Source organism: Prionailurus bengalensis, chromosome C1 (genome assembly GCF_016509475.1).
Source record: "Prionailurus bengalensis isolate Pbe53 chromosome C1, Fcat_Pben_1.1_paternal_pri, whole genome shotgun sequence".
Lineage (NCBI taxonomy): Eukaryota > Metazoa > Chordata > Mammalia > Carnivora > Felidae > Prionailurus > Prionailurus bengalensis.
This window is the reverse complement of record NC_057345.1, coordinates 101,360,774-101,379,559: the sequence shown is the minus strand read 5'-3', so window position 1 is coordinate 101,379,559 and position 18,786 is coordinate 101,360,774. Positions and strand designations below refer to the sequence as shown.

At 45.1% G+C, this 18,786-nt stretch overlaps 1 protein-coding gene across 1 annotated transcript in view; it reads left to right on the top strand.

Annotated features, from left to right (window-relative positions):
* SPAG17 (sperm associated antigen 17) overlaps positions 1 to 18,786 on the top strand; it is a 235,322-nt gene that overhangs the window by 191,671 nt on the left and 24,865 nt on the right. Inside the window, exons 42-47 of the mRNA XM_043575965.1 lie at positions 53 to 155; positions 1,854 to 1,985; positions 10,565 to 10,701; positions 12,186 to 12,370; positions 14,304 to 14,364; positions 17,531 to 17,675. Of these exons, the coding sequence (XP_043431900.1) occupies positions 53 to 155; positions 1,854 to 1,985; positions 10,565 to 10,701; positions 12,186 to 12,370; positions 14,304 to 14,364; positions 17,531 to 17,675 (763 nt within the window). The remainder of the gene's footprint in view (positions 1 to 52; positions 156 to 1,853; positions 1,986 to 10,564; positions 10,702 to 12,185; positions 12,371 to 14,303; positions 14,365 to 17,530; positions 17,676 to 18,786) is intronic.

The window sequence follows — 18,786 nt, the reverse complement described above, 5'->3', positions numbered from 1 at the left end:
GCCTTCCAGGCATGCATAAGTCTAAAGTAAGTCTTTTGGATTTCTCTTTCAGTTTCATTATCTGGATACGCTTTCCAAAAACTTGCCTCCTTTTCCAAAGACAGCGGAAGCTGCAGACCAAACAGCTGTTCAGAAAACATCCGATCTTCCTCCAGGTAATGTGTTTCTGTAGCTTCCTGTTCCTGTCACTGAACTTAAATGAGGAATGCCTAACAATGGCCTCTTAGGACATAACTAGTTCCTACCGCCTCTTGTCTCAGTAACGGCTGATGGCATAACCTATTGTGACTTGTGTATTACAAATTTGGCTGAGTTATATGAAGAAGCCAAGATGCAAATCGAATTTAGTTTTCCTCCGGTGTGCTTAAAATTTACCTAAGAATATTTAGAAGACCTGACTGATTTATAAGTCAAGGGAGTAATGAAAGGTTGGAGGAGAACAGGGCAGACACACAGGCTTGAGGTATCAGCTCACATAATACCCGATAATAAGGAGGAAAATGTGTCTTTATAGTGAAGAGATATGCCATTTTCCAGCCCAACCAAGTGATCAAACTTCTAGCAATTATGACAGCCTAGCATTAAGTGCTCTCTCATATAATACAATATGAAGTGCCTCGGACCTATATAGAATTCTTGCCAAGATCAGTAACCTAAATTTAACCAAGAGAAAACAATCAGACAAGTCCAGAATGTAGACATCCTAGGAGACGACTGTCCTGGACCCTTCAAAAAAAAAGTCAGTGTCATTAAAAGAAAAAAGATGGGATGATTGTTGTATGCTGAAAGACACTAGAGAGGCATCTAAACTACCTGCAATACATAAACTTTGGAAGCCGAGTTGAGAAAAATAAACAGCTATCAAAGATCTTTTGGAGCAACTGTACAAGTCTGGAGTAGGGGACTGTTAGTTGGGGGCATTGTGGAATTTTTCTGAGTTTTCTTGGGTGTGATGATGGGTGTGTAGAACAAGGTCTCCTTTCCCAGAGATGCATGTTGGAGAATTTAGGGATGAAATGCAACTTAGTGCTTCTTTTTCATAAACTGGGTAGTGAAAATTCCCCCACAGAGGAATTTCCTACTGCACAACGCCATACCAGAGGTTCGGCTGCCTGGAATGCGCACAGCCAAAGAAAACATCTGATTACCACAGAGTCTGCAAAGCAAAGATTAAGGCTGGAATAATGACTTGGAAACAAAATGGGGAGAAATCAGAGACGAAGGCTGATGGTGCTGGTGCCCACCTGTTCCCAGGCAGACGACTGTAATCAATGAAGCCTATTGTCCCCTTGAAAGGGGGCGAGGCCACAGGTTTCTCAACAATCCTCCAGGGAGCGACCACCATTCAGCCAGGGTGGCCCACATGCAAGTTGAAATGTACTATTTGCATCCTCAGTCCTTGATAGATGTATTTTAAATGTATTTCATGTTGCACTGATTTCTTAGAGAGACGCGTCTTAATAAAGAGCTACGTTATCATAATAATGAATGGATTCAAGATTGGAAACTTTAAAAACAAAAATCACAGCTCAGTTACTCTTGCCAAGTAGGTAAAAGTAGGCTAAATTACTTGGCTTCTGCTGCATAACCCAACCAAGATAATTACTGTGTTGCCTTGTGGAACCATCTAGCTCCTGGGGAGTGCGTTCCTTGCAGATACCATCCTGTTAATGGCAAACGTGGCATCATATCATGACGAATCCTTGCCTCTTAAAAGCTTTCTTCCATTTAGTCTTTCTAAAGGCAGGGGTGTGGGGAGCACCTTGTTTGCTGTAAAGAAGAACACAAACATCAGTAGTTCTTATCTCATTGCCCAGAGTATCACTTTATAATATTTGTTTGGGGTTTTCTAGATTCCCAACCAGAAACAGTTTCAGGACAGGAGTCCCCACAAACACCGAGTGTTCCAAAACTCAAGAGTTTTGTAGATGCCAAGGAGTCTGCTGACCAGAACCAAACTGAAAATTTGGCAAAACCTATTGCAGGTATGGCAGTCATTTGCTTTATCTCATTCTTTCTCGAAACTGAATGTTACCTCTTTTTGGAGGAGGGAAGATGGCACTGGGAGCTGAGGGTCTGGTTGGCGGTTACAGAAAAAATTCCAGTGGGTCACAGAGCCCAGAACTAAAGCACTTTGTAAGACTTCTTCGCACATCAAAGTATCGCAAAAAATGTTTGAGAATGATTGCAAGTCCTAGATTGAAAGGAAAAAATGGCAAATATGTATTAGACGGTTATTGTATTTTATTTCTTTATTGTATATAATTATTTCTTTTAATTAATTTATTACGTTGTATTATTTGATTTTATCCCTCGTGGATCTGAGAGCTTGCAATACTTACTAAATGTCAGGAACCTGGTAGCTTTTTTTGAGCAGCCAGTAATTTGGTGGTTGGACTCATATTTACCCACCTTTTCAGGTACTTTCTTGGTCTGCAGGTGCTAGAAGAGAAACATAAAGTGTAGTCTCTATTTATACAGCACACCATCTCATTTGTAGCAGAAATTAAAGTATGGAATAATACAAAATAATTGTAATTACAGTGGAATCACACTGATTTCACTGAAGTTAATTCAACTTTATGGCTGATCCGTAAAAAAAAGAACAGAGTATTTAAAATTGTGTAGATGAATTTGCACCCCTTCACTCCTGTGGACATGGTCCATTTTGAGGGGGGCACTTGTTGGGATGAGCACTGGGTGTTGTACGTAAGCAATGAATCACAGGAATCTACCCCCAAAACCAAGAGCAACATACACTGTATGTTAGCTAACTTGACAATAAATTATACTAAGAAACAAAACAAAACAAAGTGAGATGGGAATCGGCCAAGAGGTCTTAGTTTTACCTCTCCCAGAGGGAGCATCTTGCCACCTCTATGAGTGACTTAAGGGATTTACCTTACACATGCCTTTTGCCTTCCTGATTTCGAAGTTATCTCTTCTGGGGCGCCTGGGGGAGGTTCAGTCGGTTAAGCGTCCGACTTTGGCTCAGGTCATGATCTCGCGGTCCGTGAGTTCGAGCCCCGCGTCGGGCTCTGTGCCGACAGCTCGGAGCCTGGAGCTTGCTCTGGATTCTGTGTCCCCACCTCTCTGTGCCCCTTCCCCCACTCGTGCTCTGTCTCACTCTGTCTCCCAAAAATAAATAAATGTTAAAAAAATAAAAATAAGTCAATTTAAGGTTATCTCTTCTATAAAGTTTATTCATCTAGTGGACAATTTACTCAATGCCTTTTGTACACCTGGCATTGTTCTAGGCATGGGAATACAGCAGCTAAAAAACCTACGTCTTATAGAGCTGTACAGACCACGGGCAGACCTAGACAATAAATCAATAAACAGGTAAATCAGATAAATTGCGGTTGGAATAAATGTTATCACGGAGTAAAACCGTACATAAGGTATGGAAAATGTCTTGGGGAGAGGGATGGCGTTTCATTAGGGGGGTAGGAGGCCCCTCTGTGAAAGGACATCTGAGTGTAGACAGAACGACAGGAAGGAGCCAGCCATGCCAACCCTGGGGGAGAGAGAGGGGGCAAGTATTGTGAACAGCAGGTTTGAAGACCCTTAGAGGAGAAGAAGCAGGAAAATGGGCATAAGGCTAGAAGACAATGGGCAAAGAAAGAAGTAAAGGAAGGTGAGGTCAGAGGGAGGGATAAAGATAAAACCATGCGATGGTGCATAAGGAGTCTGGGGTTTTAGTCCGTGTACAGTTTTATTCAAATACCACTGGAAGGTTTTGAACAGGGTAGTTTACACAACTATAATTTGTATTTTATTTTTTTAAATTTTTTTTAACGTTTATTTATTTTTGAGACAGAGAGAGACAGAGCACGAACAGGGGAGGGGCAGAGAGAGAGAGGGAGACACAGAATCTGAAACAGGCTCCAGGCCCTGAGCTGTCAGCACAGAGCCCGACACGGGGCTCAAACCCACGGACCGTGAGATCATGACCTGAGCCGAAGTTGGACACCTAACCGACTGAGCCACCCAGGCGCCCCTATAATTTGTATTTTAAAAAGATTACCCGGTAGCTCGTGGGTGGGGTAAGGGGAGTGGAGAAGCGGAGGCTGGGAGGAAGCCACTGAGGCAGGCCATGTGAGCACTGGCAGAGACCTGGCTAAGGCTGTGGAGTCTGGGGGGGATTAAACCCACTGGGACTGTCCACCCTGGAGGTAGAGCTGAAGGGACTCACGGGTCACCGGGATGTGGAGCTGAGGAATAAGAGGAACCATGGGTGGTTCCCAGGATGAGTTCTGTGACCAGTTATGAGGCTGAGAATTTGTAGTTGTAACAAGCTTCAGGTGGTGCTGATGTTGGATCACACTCTGAGAACCATGGCCCTAGGGAAGACTCTAGAATGTAACAGGCAGAAGAAGGGCCAGAAAAGGCTACTAAGAAGAAGCCAGTGAGATCGGAGAAGAACAGGAGCACGAAAACCCATGTTTCCAGTGGATCACATGGCCCTGAAGGGCCAAGGGAGAGGCAGAATACCCATGGGACTGGGGGAGATGGAGATAACTGGTGATCTTGGTAAGAGCCCTTTCAGGACCTGGAGGAGCCTGCAGCCAACTGAAGCAGGCTGTGTATAGAACGGTGGAAGAGGAACCAGGAATGCACAGCTTTACCTGAGAGCTTTGCTGAAAAGAACGGAGGAACGGCATTGCAGCCGAGGCAGATGTGTGACCAGGGGAGATATTAAAAACAAAAATTTTGACACACTGGAGGATGTTGACTTGCAGACAGTAATTCAGTAGCAAGAGAGAACTTGCAGGAGAAGAGGTCCTGCTTGCAGGAGAGCAAAGTTCTAAAGAAGGTGAGAGAACGTGACGTTTGCGGCAAACCCTGAGTGTCCGAGTTGACCGTGGATGTAAATAGGGCCACCTCATCCAGCGACAGGAGAGAGGAGAAGGAATATGGGTACATTGGCAGGTGGGTTTGCATGTTTGGTATTAGGCAGATGAGCGAGTCTGATGGCAAAGGAGTGGATATAATGATAAGAATAGAAAGTCCATTCCAGAGAAACAAGAAAGCAAAACAAGAGAGGGGCGACTGATGGTTTTCAGGTGACAGTGTCAGTTGATTAGAGGCCTCAGTGAGGCCAAATGATCGTTTGCTAGATACGACAGAGTAATGGGCTGGAAGTTTAGGAGGTTGTGTTCTAGAGAGGAAAGTAGACACGGAGACTGTGAAAGCGGCAAAATTATTGGTGTTGGCAAAGTTGAGATCTGACCATGGGAGCTTGTGGGTGGAGAAGAGGAAAAGAGGAAGAAACGAGATGATTGAGAATCAGAGACGACCGGTGGGGGGTGGGTTGGGTGGCTTGTCCAGGTGATGTCAACAGGTGAAGTGGAAGTCCATCCGAGGTGTCAAGACCTCCAGTGAATCAAGGGAATGACAGAGGTCTGTAAGCGACAAGTACATCATGGAGACGTCATAGGTAATAATCTGATGGCACGAGATTCAAAGAAACAGGAGATTTGGAAGAAGGGAAGAGTCTTTGGAACAAGGACACCTACTGCACCTGTAGGGATCAAGATGCTGAGATGCGAGACAGTAACGGGACTCACTAAAAGTGGTGAATTAAGTTTGGATGGAAACAATAAAGCTTAAGGAAGTGCAAAACAGGAAGAGTGGGGAAAGCTTTATAGGAGAGCTGGCCTTGGGGAATAAGATAAAATTTCGTAGGTTTTAAGATTTAAGATTGGATCACCTCAGACAACCCCCATTTCATCTACTTGAGGAACCTGAAGCCTAGAGAAGTCAAGCAACATCTAAACTCATACAGCGAATCTGGAACTAAGCCTGGGGGAGAAAAATGAGGTTTTTGACTCCTCATTCTCTATATTTTATTACACTGCCCTCCAGATGTAAGAAAGAGCAAAGAATACTTTATGCAAAAGAGAGAGAGAGAGAGAGAGAGAGAGAGAGAGAGCGTGAGAGATGGGCAGGGGGCATGTCCAAAGCCCGAAGGCAGAAATGAACTGGAAACTAACAAATAGTTCAGTGTTCTCATTTGGGCAGCAACAGCGTCCGCTCGAGGAGGTCTGGATTTTGTACAATTACAAGGTGCTTGTCGGCATTTGCTGCAACAAAACTGTGTAAATCCCGTAGTGGTTTACAGCCAGCGCTGTAAGGGTCTGGGGGCTGCGGGTGGACTGCGGCAGCCTCTGTTCCAGCGGCGGGCGGGCGGGCGGCCGGCCGGGCGCACGGGGGCGCCACCAGGCCCCTGAGCTCTGAGAGAGCCCCCACCTCCCGGCGCCCGCTCCGCCGCCCCGCCCTGACAGCTGCGGGAGGCCGGGTGAGAAATCAGCAAATGCTGCAGATGGGCAAAGTGTTCAAACCAGGGCAGGTTTCCTCCGGAGAGGCAGTGGTTAGACTTCTACCCGCGCCCCAAGAGCTGCGGGTGACTGTCAGGGGTGCTCCAGCCCCCACACGGAAGGAGCCGCCGCCACCACGCCCTCCCCCACCAGCTGAGTTCAGTGTCAGTGGGGCAGAGAAATATGCGCCACGTGCACGGAAGACGTGCTCTGCGAGGAAGGGAAAAAAAGAGTGATGATGAATAAATACTACAGTCGTCCGCCTCAGCGGGGAAGCGGACAACCATGACGGCTTCTTCAGGGGCATTGGGCCCACCGGTCATATTCAGATGACACCCCCCCCCCCAAAAGTGGGACCATCCCAATTTAAATATTAAACCACTTCTGGGGGCGCCTGGGCCACTCAGTCAGTTAAGCTTCTGCACTCTTGATTATGGCTCAGGTCAACTCAGGTCAGGTGATGGGATGGAGGTCTGTGTCAGCCTTCCAGCTGGGCCCTGAGCCTGCTTAACACTGTCTCCCTCTCTCTCTCTCTCTCTCTGTCTCTAAAAAAGAAAAAAAAAATATATATATATAATATATATTAATTTTTTTACACGCGTATATATATTTATATATATTTTTTCACACATGTATATATATTTATATATATATATTTTATAATTTTTATATAAATATATATTTATATATTTTATACATACATACACATATGTGTGTATATATATACATGTATGTGTGTATATATGTGTGTGTATATATATATATACCTATATAGATATAGATATAGATATATGCGAAGTACCTCTGTATCAGCTGCTTCAAGCGCCTCAAAGCACTCCTCCCCCTCCTCCAATCCCTGCTGAAGCCCAGGGGCAGTCCAGTGGGGTATTAGGGGAGGCAGCCTGGTGACCTGCAGAGCTGAGAGTACAGACAGGCTGTACCTGGCTCCTTATGGAATAGCTGCGTAACCTTGGGCACACTGTCTAACCCCACTATCTCTTCCCGTTTCCTCTTCTGGAAAGGGGAAATAACGTAATATGCATCACGAGTTTGTCGAGATTAAATCAGTATCTGTAAAATGCTTTTCAGAGTAGTGCCTGGCACAGGATATACTCCCTATCAGTATTTACTGTTAATAATAACAGAGTGAGCAATTAATTAGAACTTGTTAGACTCGTAAAATGCACGGACACAAAACAGTAATATGCATATGGTAAGAAAACAAACAAAAAGGTACATCAACCCATTAGAATGCTTGCACGTGTAGGAAATGGTAACCAAAGGGAAAGACATTGAAACACTGCTCCCTGAGCTCCATCCCCAGAGATTCTGATTCGGTTTTAGTCTAAAATTGGGCTTGTCTGGCCCGTGGCCTGGGAACCTCTATTTTTCTAGAACAAGCCCAGGGGATTATGATGCATGGATGAGTTTGGGACACACTGGGGCAGTTGTCTAGGAAAAAGTCACTATTCGTACAGAACACTTCTGTGCCCAGAGGTGGGGGGCGGGGAGGAGTTTCCCACACCAAGCAATTTTGCAGCACTGATTGGGTGTCCTACAATTCACTTCAATTCTGACACCAACCACGCGTAGTGCAGACCCTACAGGTGAAGGGCTCAGTCCCACAAAACTGGCCCCCGCCCAACTTCAGGTGCGGGTCGCAAATCCTGGCTGTCACCCGTGCTTCTGACCAACCAGCTATCAATTGGGGCTCCCATGACCCCACCTAGGGTTTTACAATTTGATACAACAGCTCTGAACTCACATCTTATTATATAAAGGAAATGATAAAGGGCAGAGATGAACAGCCAGATGATGAGGCATAGGGCAAGGTCTGGAAGGGTCCAGTATAGGAGCTTCTGCCCCTGTGGAGTTGGGGTGCACACCTTCCAGGTGTTGGTACACGGATGTGTTCACCAACCCAGAAGCTCTCGCAACCCTGTACGGTGGGCAGTTTCGTGAATGATTCATCACCCAGGCATGATCCATCATTAACTCAACCTCATCTCTTCTCCCCTTCCCAGAGGACGGAGGTGGGACTGAAAGTTCTAAGCTGCTAATCATGTCTTGGTCTTTCTGGTGACCATCCCCCATCTTGAAGCTATCCAGGAGCTCAGGAAGAGTAGCCTCATTGTATCAAAAGACTCTGCGATTACCCAGGAAAGTCCAAGGCATTTAGGAGCCCTGTGTTAGGAACCTGGGTCAAAGACCAAATCCTAGAACAAAAGATGTTCCTAGCGTTCTTACCATCTAGGAAATCCCAAGGGTTTTAGGAGTTCTGTGCAACCAGGGGTGGAGACCAGTATCTGTATTTTCTGTTAGCTTACACTAAGGGAAGGAACATGTTCCTGGAGGAGTCTGACTCACTTGGCTGCATATTCCAGCCCTGCCACTTCTTTCCATTTCTTGGACCAGTTATTTAACCTCAGTTGTCTTGTTTGTAAGAAAAAAAAAAGAGAGAGAGAGATTGCTATTATATTAGTTACGACTCTTCAATTTGTAACTGAGAGAACTCAAAGTCGCTGAACAGAAAAGTGGGGGGGACATTTACTGATGCTCAAAAGCCAGCCACAGAGTAGTGGATGTGGTGCCAGCCCAGGGCTGACTGGATCCAGGCACTCTGGCTTTTCAGGAGTGTGTTTTTTTTTTTTCAACGTTTATTTATTTTTGGGACAGAGACAGACAGAGCATGAACGGGAGAGGGGCAGAGAGAGAGGGAGACACAGAATTGGAAACAGGCTCCAGGCTCTGAGCCATCAGCCCAGAGCCTGACGCGGGGCTCAAACTCACGGACCGCGAGATCGTGACCTGGCTGAAGTCGGACGCTTAACCGACTGCGCCACCCAGGTGCCCCTTCAGGAGTGTGTTTGTGTCTGATTGCCCCTCTCTTGGGGCAGCACCCCCCCCCCCACTGCCTCCATCTTGCTTCATCCCGATTTGTCCCTGTTTGGTTTTACCCTCTCCTGCAAAGAACAGACTATGTCCATGTGGCAGGGACCATGACAGTAGAGGTCCAAGATCTTGATTCTCCCAGATCCATAACCCAGTAGGCAAAGCTGGGGCCATCGCTGTCAGCTTCTTGGAAATATACTGGTGAAGAGCCCGCATTGGCTCTGCTTGGGTCATGCACCATCTTGGTGACTGGAGCCGGAGATGTTGTGGCACCAGAAGTATGTCTGGGCGGAGTGGGGGGTGGAGACGGGCAATGGGGAGAGTGCTGAGTGTACAGTGATTAGAATACCATAGCCCTCAGCTTGTAGGATTTTATGAGAATTGAGTAAAATGCTACATGTAAGAACACACTTGTGGCGCTCGACTGCACATGGTGGACACTCAAACATTGGTTTCCATGCCTTCCCGCCCTTGGTGATCTGAATGCAAGGAAGGACGTTTAAATCAGATGATCTAAAGAACTATTGCTATTTCAACCACTGGGTATTTGGAGAAAGACAGGTGCAGCTATCTATCCACATTATCTAGTTTTGCTCACTCTTTCACCAAGTGTGGTGATCTGAAGATTTAATTCCCTGGCTTAATTTACCTGTAATTACTAAGCCACTTTTTAGAAGTATATAAATACTTATACATTTATAAGGGTATATATAAAAATATAAGTGTTTTTCCTTCATCGGTTTTATTTTTTTTTTTAATTTTTTTTTCAACGTTTTTATTTATTTTGGGGACAGAGAGAGACAGAGCATGAACGGGGGAGGGGCAGAGAGAGAGGGAGACACAGAATCGGAAACAGGCTCCAGGCTCCGAGCCATCCGCCCAGAGCCTGACGCGAGGCTCGAACTCACAGACCGCGAGATCGTGACCTGGCTGAAGTCGGACGCTTAACCGACTGCGCCACCCAGGCGCCCCCCTTCATCGGTTTTAAAAGATCTTTCCGAGTCAGTGTTTACTGTATTGTCCCTCGTTGATTTAACAGAAAGAACCCTGGGGAGATCTGGTCACCCAGCTTCTCAGAATTTGACTTTTCTCATTTATTTAGAATAGATGATGCTATTAAGCACCTGCCCGCCCATCTCAGAGGGGTGTCGTGAGAACCAACGTTGGGTACAATCTCTTTGTAAAATGTAAAGACATAACGCTAGGGTTGACTTTGTTCCTTTAAATAAGTTCTTTTAAAAAGGTAAGAAGGAAAGTTTCCCAAGTTGGCTTATGTTCTCATAAACTCTGGTATGCCCTCAAATGTCTTTGAGTAAAACGTCTGTGTGGCACAATTTAAACTTTTCTAACAGAAGCAGAGTCCTGTGAGCCTGTGAAAATCCCCACCCAGTCGTTGCTGCAGGATGTTGCGGGGCAAGCAAGGAAAGAAAAAGTGAAGTTACCTCACTACCTGCTGAGCTCCAAGCCCAAGTCCCAGCCTCTCACAAAGGTAAAACAGACATGGGGACCAATGTCCCAGAGCCAGGCAGCATTTCATGCAATCCCGACCCACTGAAGTTACTGATGTCCAGCCACTGGGTACTGCGATTGAGTGGACATACATACCATCATCTCCCCATGAAGGCCTTTGGATCACACAGAGAATGAGCCAAGGCCGCCCTTTGCCCGGGGCCAGCTCATCCAGGCTCACGAGGGGAATTTTAGGAGCTGGCTCTTAAACCATGGCTAGCCTGAAATCAGCCTGCTGGGAGTGCTCACACCATACACATCAGCAAATGCTACTAATCAACATTCTTTTCAGAGAGCCACCTTACCAGCGCACCACTGGTCCCAGGGATCATTGGCCATCCTTCCCTGTGGCTCTTAGGATAAAATCCACAATGGCAGCATGGCTACAAGCCCTGTTTGCCTTTACTCTCGTTTTGCCCCCCTACTCACTTCAGCCATCATGGGTTTCCCTTAGTTCTTTAAAAAAATTTTTTTAATCTTTATTCACTTTTGAGAGACAGAGCGTGAGTGGGGGAGAGGTGGGACACAGAATCTGAAGCAGGCTCTAAGCTGTCAGCACAGAGCCCGACGTGGGGCTCAAACCCATGAACCGTGAGAACGAGACCTGAACCGAAGCCGGATGCTCAACTGACTGAGCTACCCAGGTGCCCCTCCCTTAGTTCTTTAAAAGCTCCTTCCTTCCTCAGAGCCTCCAAGATTAAGATTTCCTCTCATCTCTGCTGGGAACACCTGCCTTGAGCCTACCAATCCTTTTGATAGTTATCCTTTGATGTTTTCATGGCACCGTGTGTTCATTGTCATCACAGAATAGGTTGCAATGTAAGTGTTATATGGTAAGAGTGCTTCTCAAACTTTGATGCACACATGATTATCTGGGAATCTTGTGAGCATGGAGATTCTGAGTCACGGGGGCCTGAGAACCGGCCGTTCTAATGAACTCCCAGGTTGAGCTCAGTGCTGGCTAATAACAAGATAACAAGAGCACAGGGTGTGATTAGCTGGCCAGCAGCATTGGCAAAGCCTGAGAACTTGTTACAGATGCAAATTCATGCCCCTCCCTCCCAGATTTACTGGTTGAGAAACTTGGGGGGTAGAGTCAGCAATTTGTGTCTTCACAAGCCTCCCAGGTGATTCAGACGGAAGCTGAAGTTTGCTAGTCACTGGACGCTGAAGTTTGCTAGTCACTAGCACAGAGGAAAAAGCATAAAGTTTAGAATCAGGCCAACTTGAGTTTGAAACTTTTGCTTGAGCAAATGACGCCTTACGCTTCTCGGAGCGACAGCTTCATCCTGAAAGCCTAAAATTTGTCCTTACAGCGCTGTTGTAAGGATTACACGAGACCTATAGTGTTCGTTTCCTCCCACAGCCAAGCAGTTCTTTTCCTCTGGCGATAGGGCCTTTTTCTTATCTTGGGAACACAATTTGGAACCGTTTTCTTTTGTTACTTTTTCCTTAAATGCAAAGGTGCAAGATTTGGTTGGAGGCAAAGTGAAAACGTCCTCTGTTGCGTCTGCTGCCATTAATAACGTGAACTCATCCCCTTTTGGATTCCACCTTCTCCCACCATCAGTGAAGTTTGGAGTCCTAAAAGAAGGACACACCTATGTGGCCACTGTGAAGCTCAAGAATGTTGGAGTGGACTTTTGCAGGTGAGGCCAAGGCACCAAATGTCTACTCACGTCACTTTCTCCTTCGCTGAGACTTGTCTTTGGCTACCTGTGTCACTGAACGTTTATCGAACTGAACTCTAATTACACCTTGACTCTTGAATCCTCACATCATTCATTCAACCATTTACTTCATTCATTCATTCATTCATTCATTCATTCATTCATTCTTCATCAGATCAGTATTTTTCAAGCCTCAACTATGTGGTGGGCACTTCTTTGTCCTCCCATTAATTGTTATTCATACTTTGGTAGAAGCAATTCAGGGGCTGATCTACGGTAGCAAAAACTAAAGGGGAAGCTGTACAAGTCTTATAGTAACTAACGCATAAAACCTGAAAGTCTATTTCTCAAACCCACCACCCACTGTAATGCCAGCTGACATTTGTTTGTACTTTATGATCCATATGGAATTTTAACTCCACTATTTCTGCATAATTGAGGCAAAAAGGAAAAAAAAAATTAACCTGAGTCATTAGGGCCATTTCGCCTCTGAAGATCTGACTTGGCCGAAACTCAGAGCCTGACCTCCCAGTTGAAAATACCCTACAGCTGGCATTCAGTGACAAGAGTCCTTCATTTCCAGATCATTAGAATTTTAGAATTTGCAGAGACTATTACAGAGGATCAGAGTAACATGTTTTAAGGTCTTATTGGCTAGAGCAAGACAGCATCTCAGATCTCCTGTGGACCTGTTTGTATGTGGCACCATGCTTTATCCACAGCTGTGGTCACTTCTTGTGTGGGAGTTCAGTCCTTCCCACTGGGTCAATAGACCATATGTCTATACCAGGACATATACCCAATTACAAGTGTCTATACCCAATTACAAAATCTTCCCTATTCTATTTTGGATTAAACTTAAGCATAATATGGGGTCCCCTCCCCCCAAAACAGTGAAATAAATGTTTATTTCAGTTGCAGAGCTGTGCTCATTGTAAGTGGCAAGTCCTTCCAGTTTATGGTTCTGGACTCGAGACCGGAAACCAGATGTAATAAAGCTACAGAGGCATCTGGTTTAAAAGATCAACATCCCATTTTAGTTGAGGCACATACCCAGCTTCAGGAATCACGTTGGTTTCCTCAGAAACAACCAGGCCACCAGATCAGACATTACTGTCTTTTTAGGCTACTGCCAACAAAGTGGGTGGGGAGAAATAGAGAACCAACTTCAAACCAATAAAACTTATCCATGCAGATCCTGTCTACTCAGTATAGAATTTTAGCTTTCGGGATTTCACTCCTCAGCTTGTTAAATTCAGCCACTATGGCTCAGACAGCAAAGTTGATGGTGGGAGGAGTGGGATTGAGGTCATCGTGGAGGTAGGCTTTCCCTGGCATTTTAATTTACTCCAGGTCTTTAACCTTCAGGCAGAACCCACAAACCACAGGAAGGGAAAGAGATCAATAGGCACCATGTGTGAGCTTGGGGCTTTTCAAGGTCTCTACATTTTCTGAGCCTTTTCTGTTTCTCTTCTCCCCAAACATGCAAGCCCCATGCCACGGCAGAGCGAGACGGCTCCCATGCTCTCCTGCTTTCCAAAAGAGCCTTTATTCTTCAGCTTAATGATCTGGCAGGCAGCATCGGTGTTCACACTGGCGGCTATGCTGCCGTGCACACACCAGCCAAACATTCACGACAGTCGGCCCGAGCCCAAGCTGGTCGGCGGCATCCAATAACAGAGGGTTGAAACTGGGGTTGGAGTCTGTTTGACGCTGATGAAAACTGTTGCTGGAAAGGGGGTTGTGAAAGGGGCCCCAGCTTCTCCCAACTGAATATTGGGTGGTTCTTTAATGGTGTGGACCCCCTGCTCCTTTGTAGCAAATATTAACACCTTCCTGATTTTATGACATCCCAGTTCATTCACTGCTTTTTCGTGATGGCGTAAATTTATTTTCTCTTTTTGCCTGGCAGGTTTAGGGTGAAGCAGCCCCCACCCAGCACAGGACTGAAAGTGACTTATAAACCCGGTCCTGTAAGTCCCATGTGCTACCTGTTGTGTGTGTCCCTGTGTGTGCATGGGAGTGTGTGCATGGGAGTGGGCTTTTAAGTCATTCTGTGCATTCAGTTTAAGCCATGTAGAAGTCTGATTTTTCTAGGATCATAAGCAAAAGATCCCTGGTATTGGTACAATATGTGGCTTGATATCACTTACTTCGTGTAATGACCCCGAGACAGATCCTATGCATAAATAGAGTTAAACTTCCAGCTATGGAAACTTTCCTGAAGTTCACTCATTTGTCCCAATACTACAGCTACGTACAGTTGTATGAAAACCACCTTTTTAAAAATTAAATATGATTTGACATGTGCTTGGAAAGCTGACTACCTCAAGGTATCCTGTAATAAATTTGTCTGCAAAATGAAAAACTCCTTGGAAAAATAAATATTCTGCTCTTTGTATTTTACGTACATTTGGCTTATTTTGGTTTGCCAAGAGAATATTATCTAATGACATACAAAGAAATGGTAGTATATTAACGTCATCAGCCCCCTCATTTCTCCAAGGAGCTCTGAAAATGCCAATTTTAAAATGTCAACCTGTTCTTTATTCAACACATTCCCCAACGTGGGGTGTTTAATATAAAATCTGTATGTTGTCACTCACTTTAAATTATAATTTCAGAAATGTAGTATCAAGCAAACAAAAGTTTACAAATATACAAAATATAAGATAATATATAAAATATAACAAAATCACACTTGTAAATCTTAACATTTCTTTCTTTTTTTTTTTTTTTTGTAAATTTTTTTTTTCAACGTTTATTTATTTTTGGGACAGAGAGAGACAGAGCATGAATGGGGGAGGGGCAGAGAGAGAGGGAGACACAGAATCGGAAGCAGGCTCCAGGCTCTGAGCCGTCAGCCCAGAGCCTGATGCGGGGCTCGAACTCACAGACCGCGAGATCGTGACCTGGCTGAAGTCGGACGTTTAACCGACTGCGCCACCCAGGCGCCCCAACATTTATTTCTTGATCAGCGCATCGTCTTGTTTAACATTCCTCCCATTTCATTCAACAGGCTTTGAGTTACTTGAGCACGCCACGGATAGGGACAGGGGACGGGATGTTAAAAATGAGTAGGACACACAAGTTGCTCGCAAAGCTGGGCACATAGCGGGGACACAAGTGATGGATGGCTACGTGACAGAATGAAGTGAGGATATCTGGTAGACACAGGATCAGCCATCACAGACTGGGACGCGCACGGACTCATGGGAACACAGAGCAAGGGCATCCCATTCTATAACCAGCACACGGTGTTCGCCGAGTCCCAAGACCTTAAAACTGCCACGGTTGTGCGTTGACACAGAGGGGCAGTTAGGTATGGTGCAAAATCAGTTGGCTTCTTGTAATGACTGTGCCACCAGCAGCAGTGTCGTTGGTTAATTAAACCCTCTGTGCCTTGTGTCCCTCATCTATAAAAGGAGTTGCTTGAGGCGCCTGGGTGGCTCAGTCGGTTAAGCGTCTGACTTCGGCTCAGGTCATGATCTCACGGTCTGTGAGTTCGAGCCCCACGTCGGGCTCTGTGCTGACAGCTCAGAGCCTGGAGCCTGTTTCAGATTCTGTGTCTCCCTCTCTCTCTGACCCTCCCCTGTTCATGCTCTGTCTCTCTCTGTCTCAAAAATAAATAAACGTTAAAAAAAAATTAAAAAAAAAAAAGAGTTGCTTAGACCCAATAATTTCTTAGCCCTCTTCCAGCCCTAATACCTTATGGTCTACAAAACAGTAGTTTGCAGGCTGCAGTTCCAAACAGAAATATACTTTGAGATTAGACCCACCAATTCGTGAGCACCTCTCTCACACATTTCATCATCGTACGGTGTCAAGATTTCAGAAACTTCGCAACATAAAGCAAAAAACAAAACAAAACAAAAAATCAAAGTCAGCTCTCCTTCCACTGTTCTGGGAAGTTAGCGGCTTTCTTTTCATTTAAAGTAGGGGCAATGCCCAAAGCCAAAATGACTGTTGGATCAATCTTTATAGGTACTAAAAACCCAGCGTGTATTCTTTGAAGCTCACTCTCGACTGTTAGTTTTTTAATATTTTTTTTTCTTTTTGACAGTAAGTTTTGGCTCTGCACAAATATAATCTATAGACTTGTCCATATGTAAAGCTAACCGCTGTTCAGCTTGGTTGGTTGCCAACACCGAGTGAATGTGCTCGGAGCCCGGGTAGACCTGATGGCAGGATGCCAGCTGCCATGCGGAGTGGCGTCACCCCAGCCCTGCCCTCCGTGTTGGGCTCCAGGGCGAAGGGCCTGGTCCTCAGACATGGAGCGTTGGATACCGTCCAGTAAGCAGACCTTCACAAGCACATTGTTGAAAAAGTTGAAACATTTTTCCGGTCCTATTATTTACAAACTATACTGAAGAAAACAAATTTTTTGTATCTAACTGCTTTCCATGTGGTGGTTTCTGATGTATTTTTTTTCTGGCTAATTGTTCTCAAGTCTGCTTCTTAGCCTACCTCCTGGAGAGGCAGTTAGGAACACAAACAGCTCTTTCTTTCCTGGCCAGTGTTCTCTTCAAGGGACAAGGCAAGAAGCCCATTCCTTGCTGTGTTTCTTCTTCATTATATATCGGGTTTCTTCTTTGTTGGTCCAGACCTCTTCCACGTAGCTTTCAGACCTAAGCAGTTTGGCATTTGAATTCCTCCCGTCTCCCTATACTGGCTCTGTCACACCATAGGCCCTCCACTGGGAACTTTATACACTAAGAGGCAGGGCCAGGAAGTTGTGCGATTCACGTAGTCTCTTATTTTAAACTTCTCTTTATCTGCAAGGATGCCCCTAGGAACTCACTGCAGATATTCAAGAAAGAGCACGATTGAGGGCATTGTAAACTTTGCCTTCAGTGCCACCTCCAGGACGCTGGCTTTTATTTTTCTTACCCTTCTTCCCAAATGGCACCTGGTTTTCCCCTTCAGCAATTTATCCTGGGTCCCATTTGCTCCATGGAAGTCTACCTAGCTAATCTACAAAGTAATTCTTGTAAGTGCCTAACTGCGATGGTTCATGTGTGCCAAACTTATAGATGGGAAAACAGGATTAGAGAGTCTAACTAGCTTGCCCAAATTCATGTTAAAACCCAGATTTGAACCCCGATGTGTCTGATTCTAAAGCTACATTGTGTCCTATAGGTGGCAGCGGGTCTGCAGACAGAACTGAAAGTGGAGTTATTTGCCATGGCTGTTGGAGAAGAAGGTGCCAGGGGATCAACACACATCTCGCACAATATTGAGATTATGACTGAGCATGACGTCCTGTTCTTACCCGTGGAAGCAAATATCCTTTAAAGTTCAATTTGAGTAGTCATAAATAGAGCAAAAATTACATTTGAGCAAGGAGAAAATATTAGAATGCTATTCCGTGACCCCCCACCCCCACACCTGCACTCCATAGCTTCATTAATTCTGTTTTTAAAACCGTAGAGTTGAAGTTTTAGGATAAAGATTGTCTTCGTCTTTGTGAGCGGCTAGCAAAATGCCTGTTAACACAGTACATGAGTAGTGACTGCAAGTTGAATGAATGTCAATGTTCATTGCTGTCTATGGGGTATCAGACAATCAGAATTAAGCAGGGAATTGTTTTTAAAACTTTTGAGGAAAGGAGACTTAAGTAGAAAGAACAAACAAATCCACAGCAATAGGAGAGTTTTGGGTGTTGGGAAGTATAGGGAGTTCAACTCATTGAGACCTTAGGGGTATTAGGAAACATAGTAGGGAAGTTGTGGAAGATTTTGAATCCCTGCTTAAACTTTATTATATAAGCAAGAGTGAATCATTGATCCAGTGCATGATACAATTGTCATATTTTTATCAAGATGAACCCAGCATTACCGTGCTGGACATGTCGAGGAGCAACCTGATGCAAATAGAAACAAAGAGTCATTGGAAGCCCGCTTCATTAGGCCGAGCATAAGGACAGGAACTACCCCGTGGCAGTTGTGGAAGAGGGACATGGGTGGAAAGACATTTGGCGGGGGAGAGGAATCTGTAAAATCTCAGGTGGAACCCATTGAGGGAGGGCAGTAAGAGGACTCAAGAGTTCAAGGTTTGGAGCATGCAGGTCTGGATCTCAATTGAAGAGACAGCGCAGGAGAGGTAATGATTTTAAACATCATCTACAAAGAGGAGACAACTGGAGGTATGGAAAAGGAGTAGAGCTGTGGGGTCTGTTAAGGACGCAGAAGGAAGAAGAGGAGACCGTGGAGACAGAACAAGCAATCAGAAAACCAAGAAACATCTCAGAAGCCACACAAGGAATTTCAAGGAAAACACGGACCTCGTTGGCAGGTGCTACAGAGATGTCCTGGAGAATTCAGATTACGTAGGATTGCTAGATTGGGCTGAAGGGAATGGAAGAGAAACATTAAAAAATATGAATGAGAGGAAGT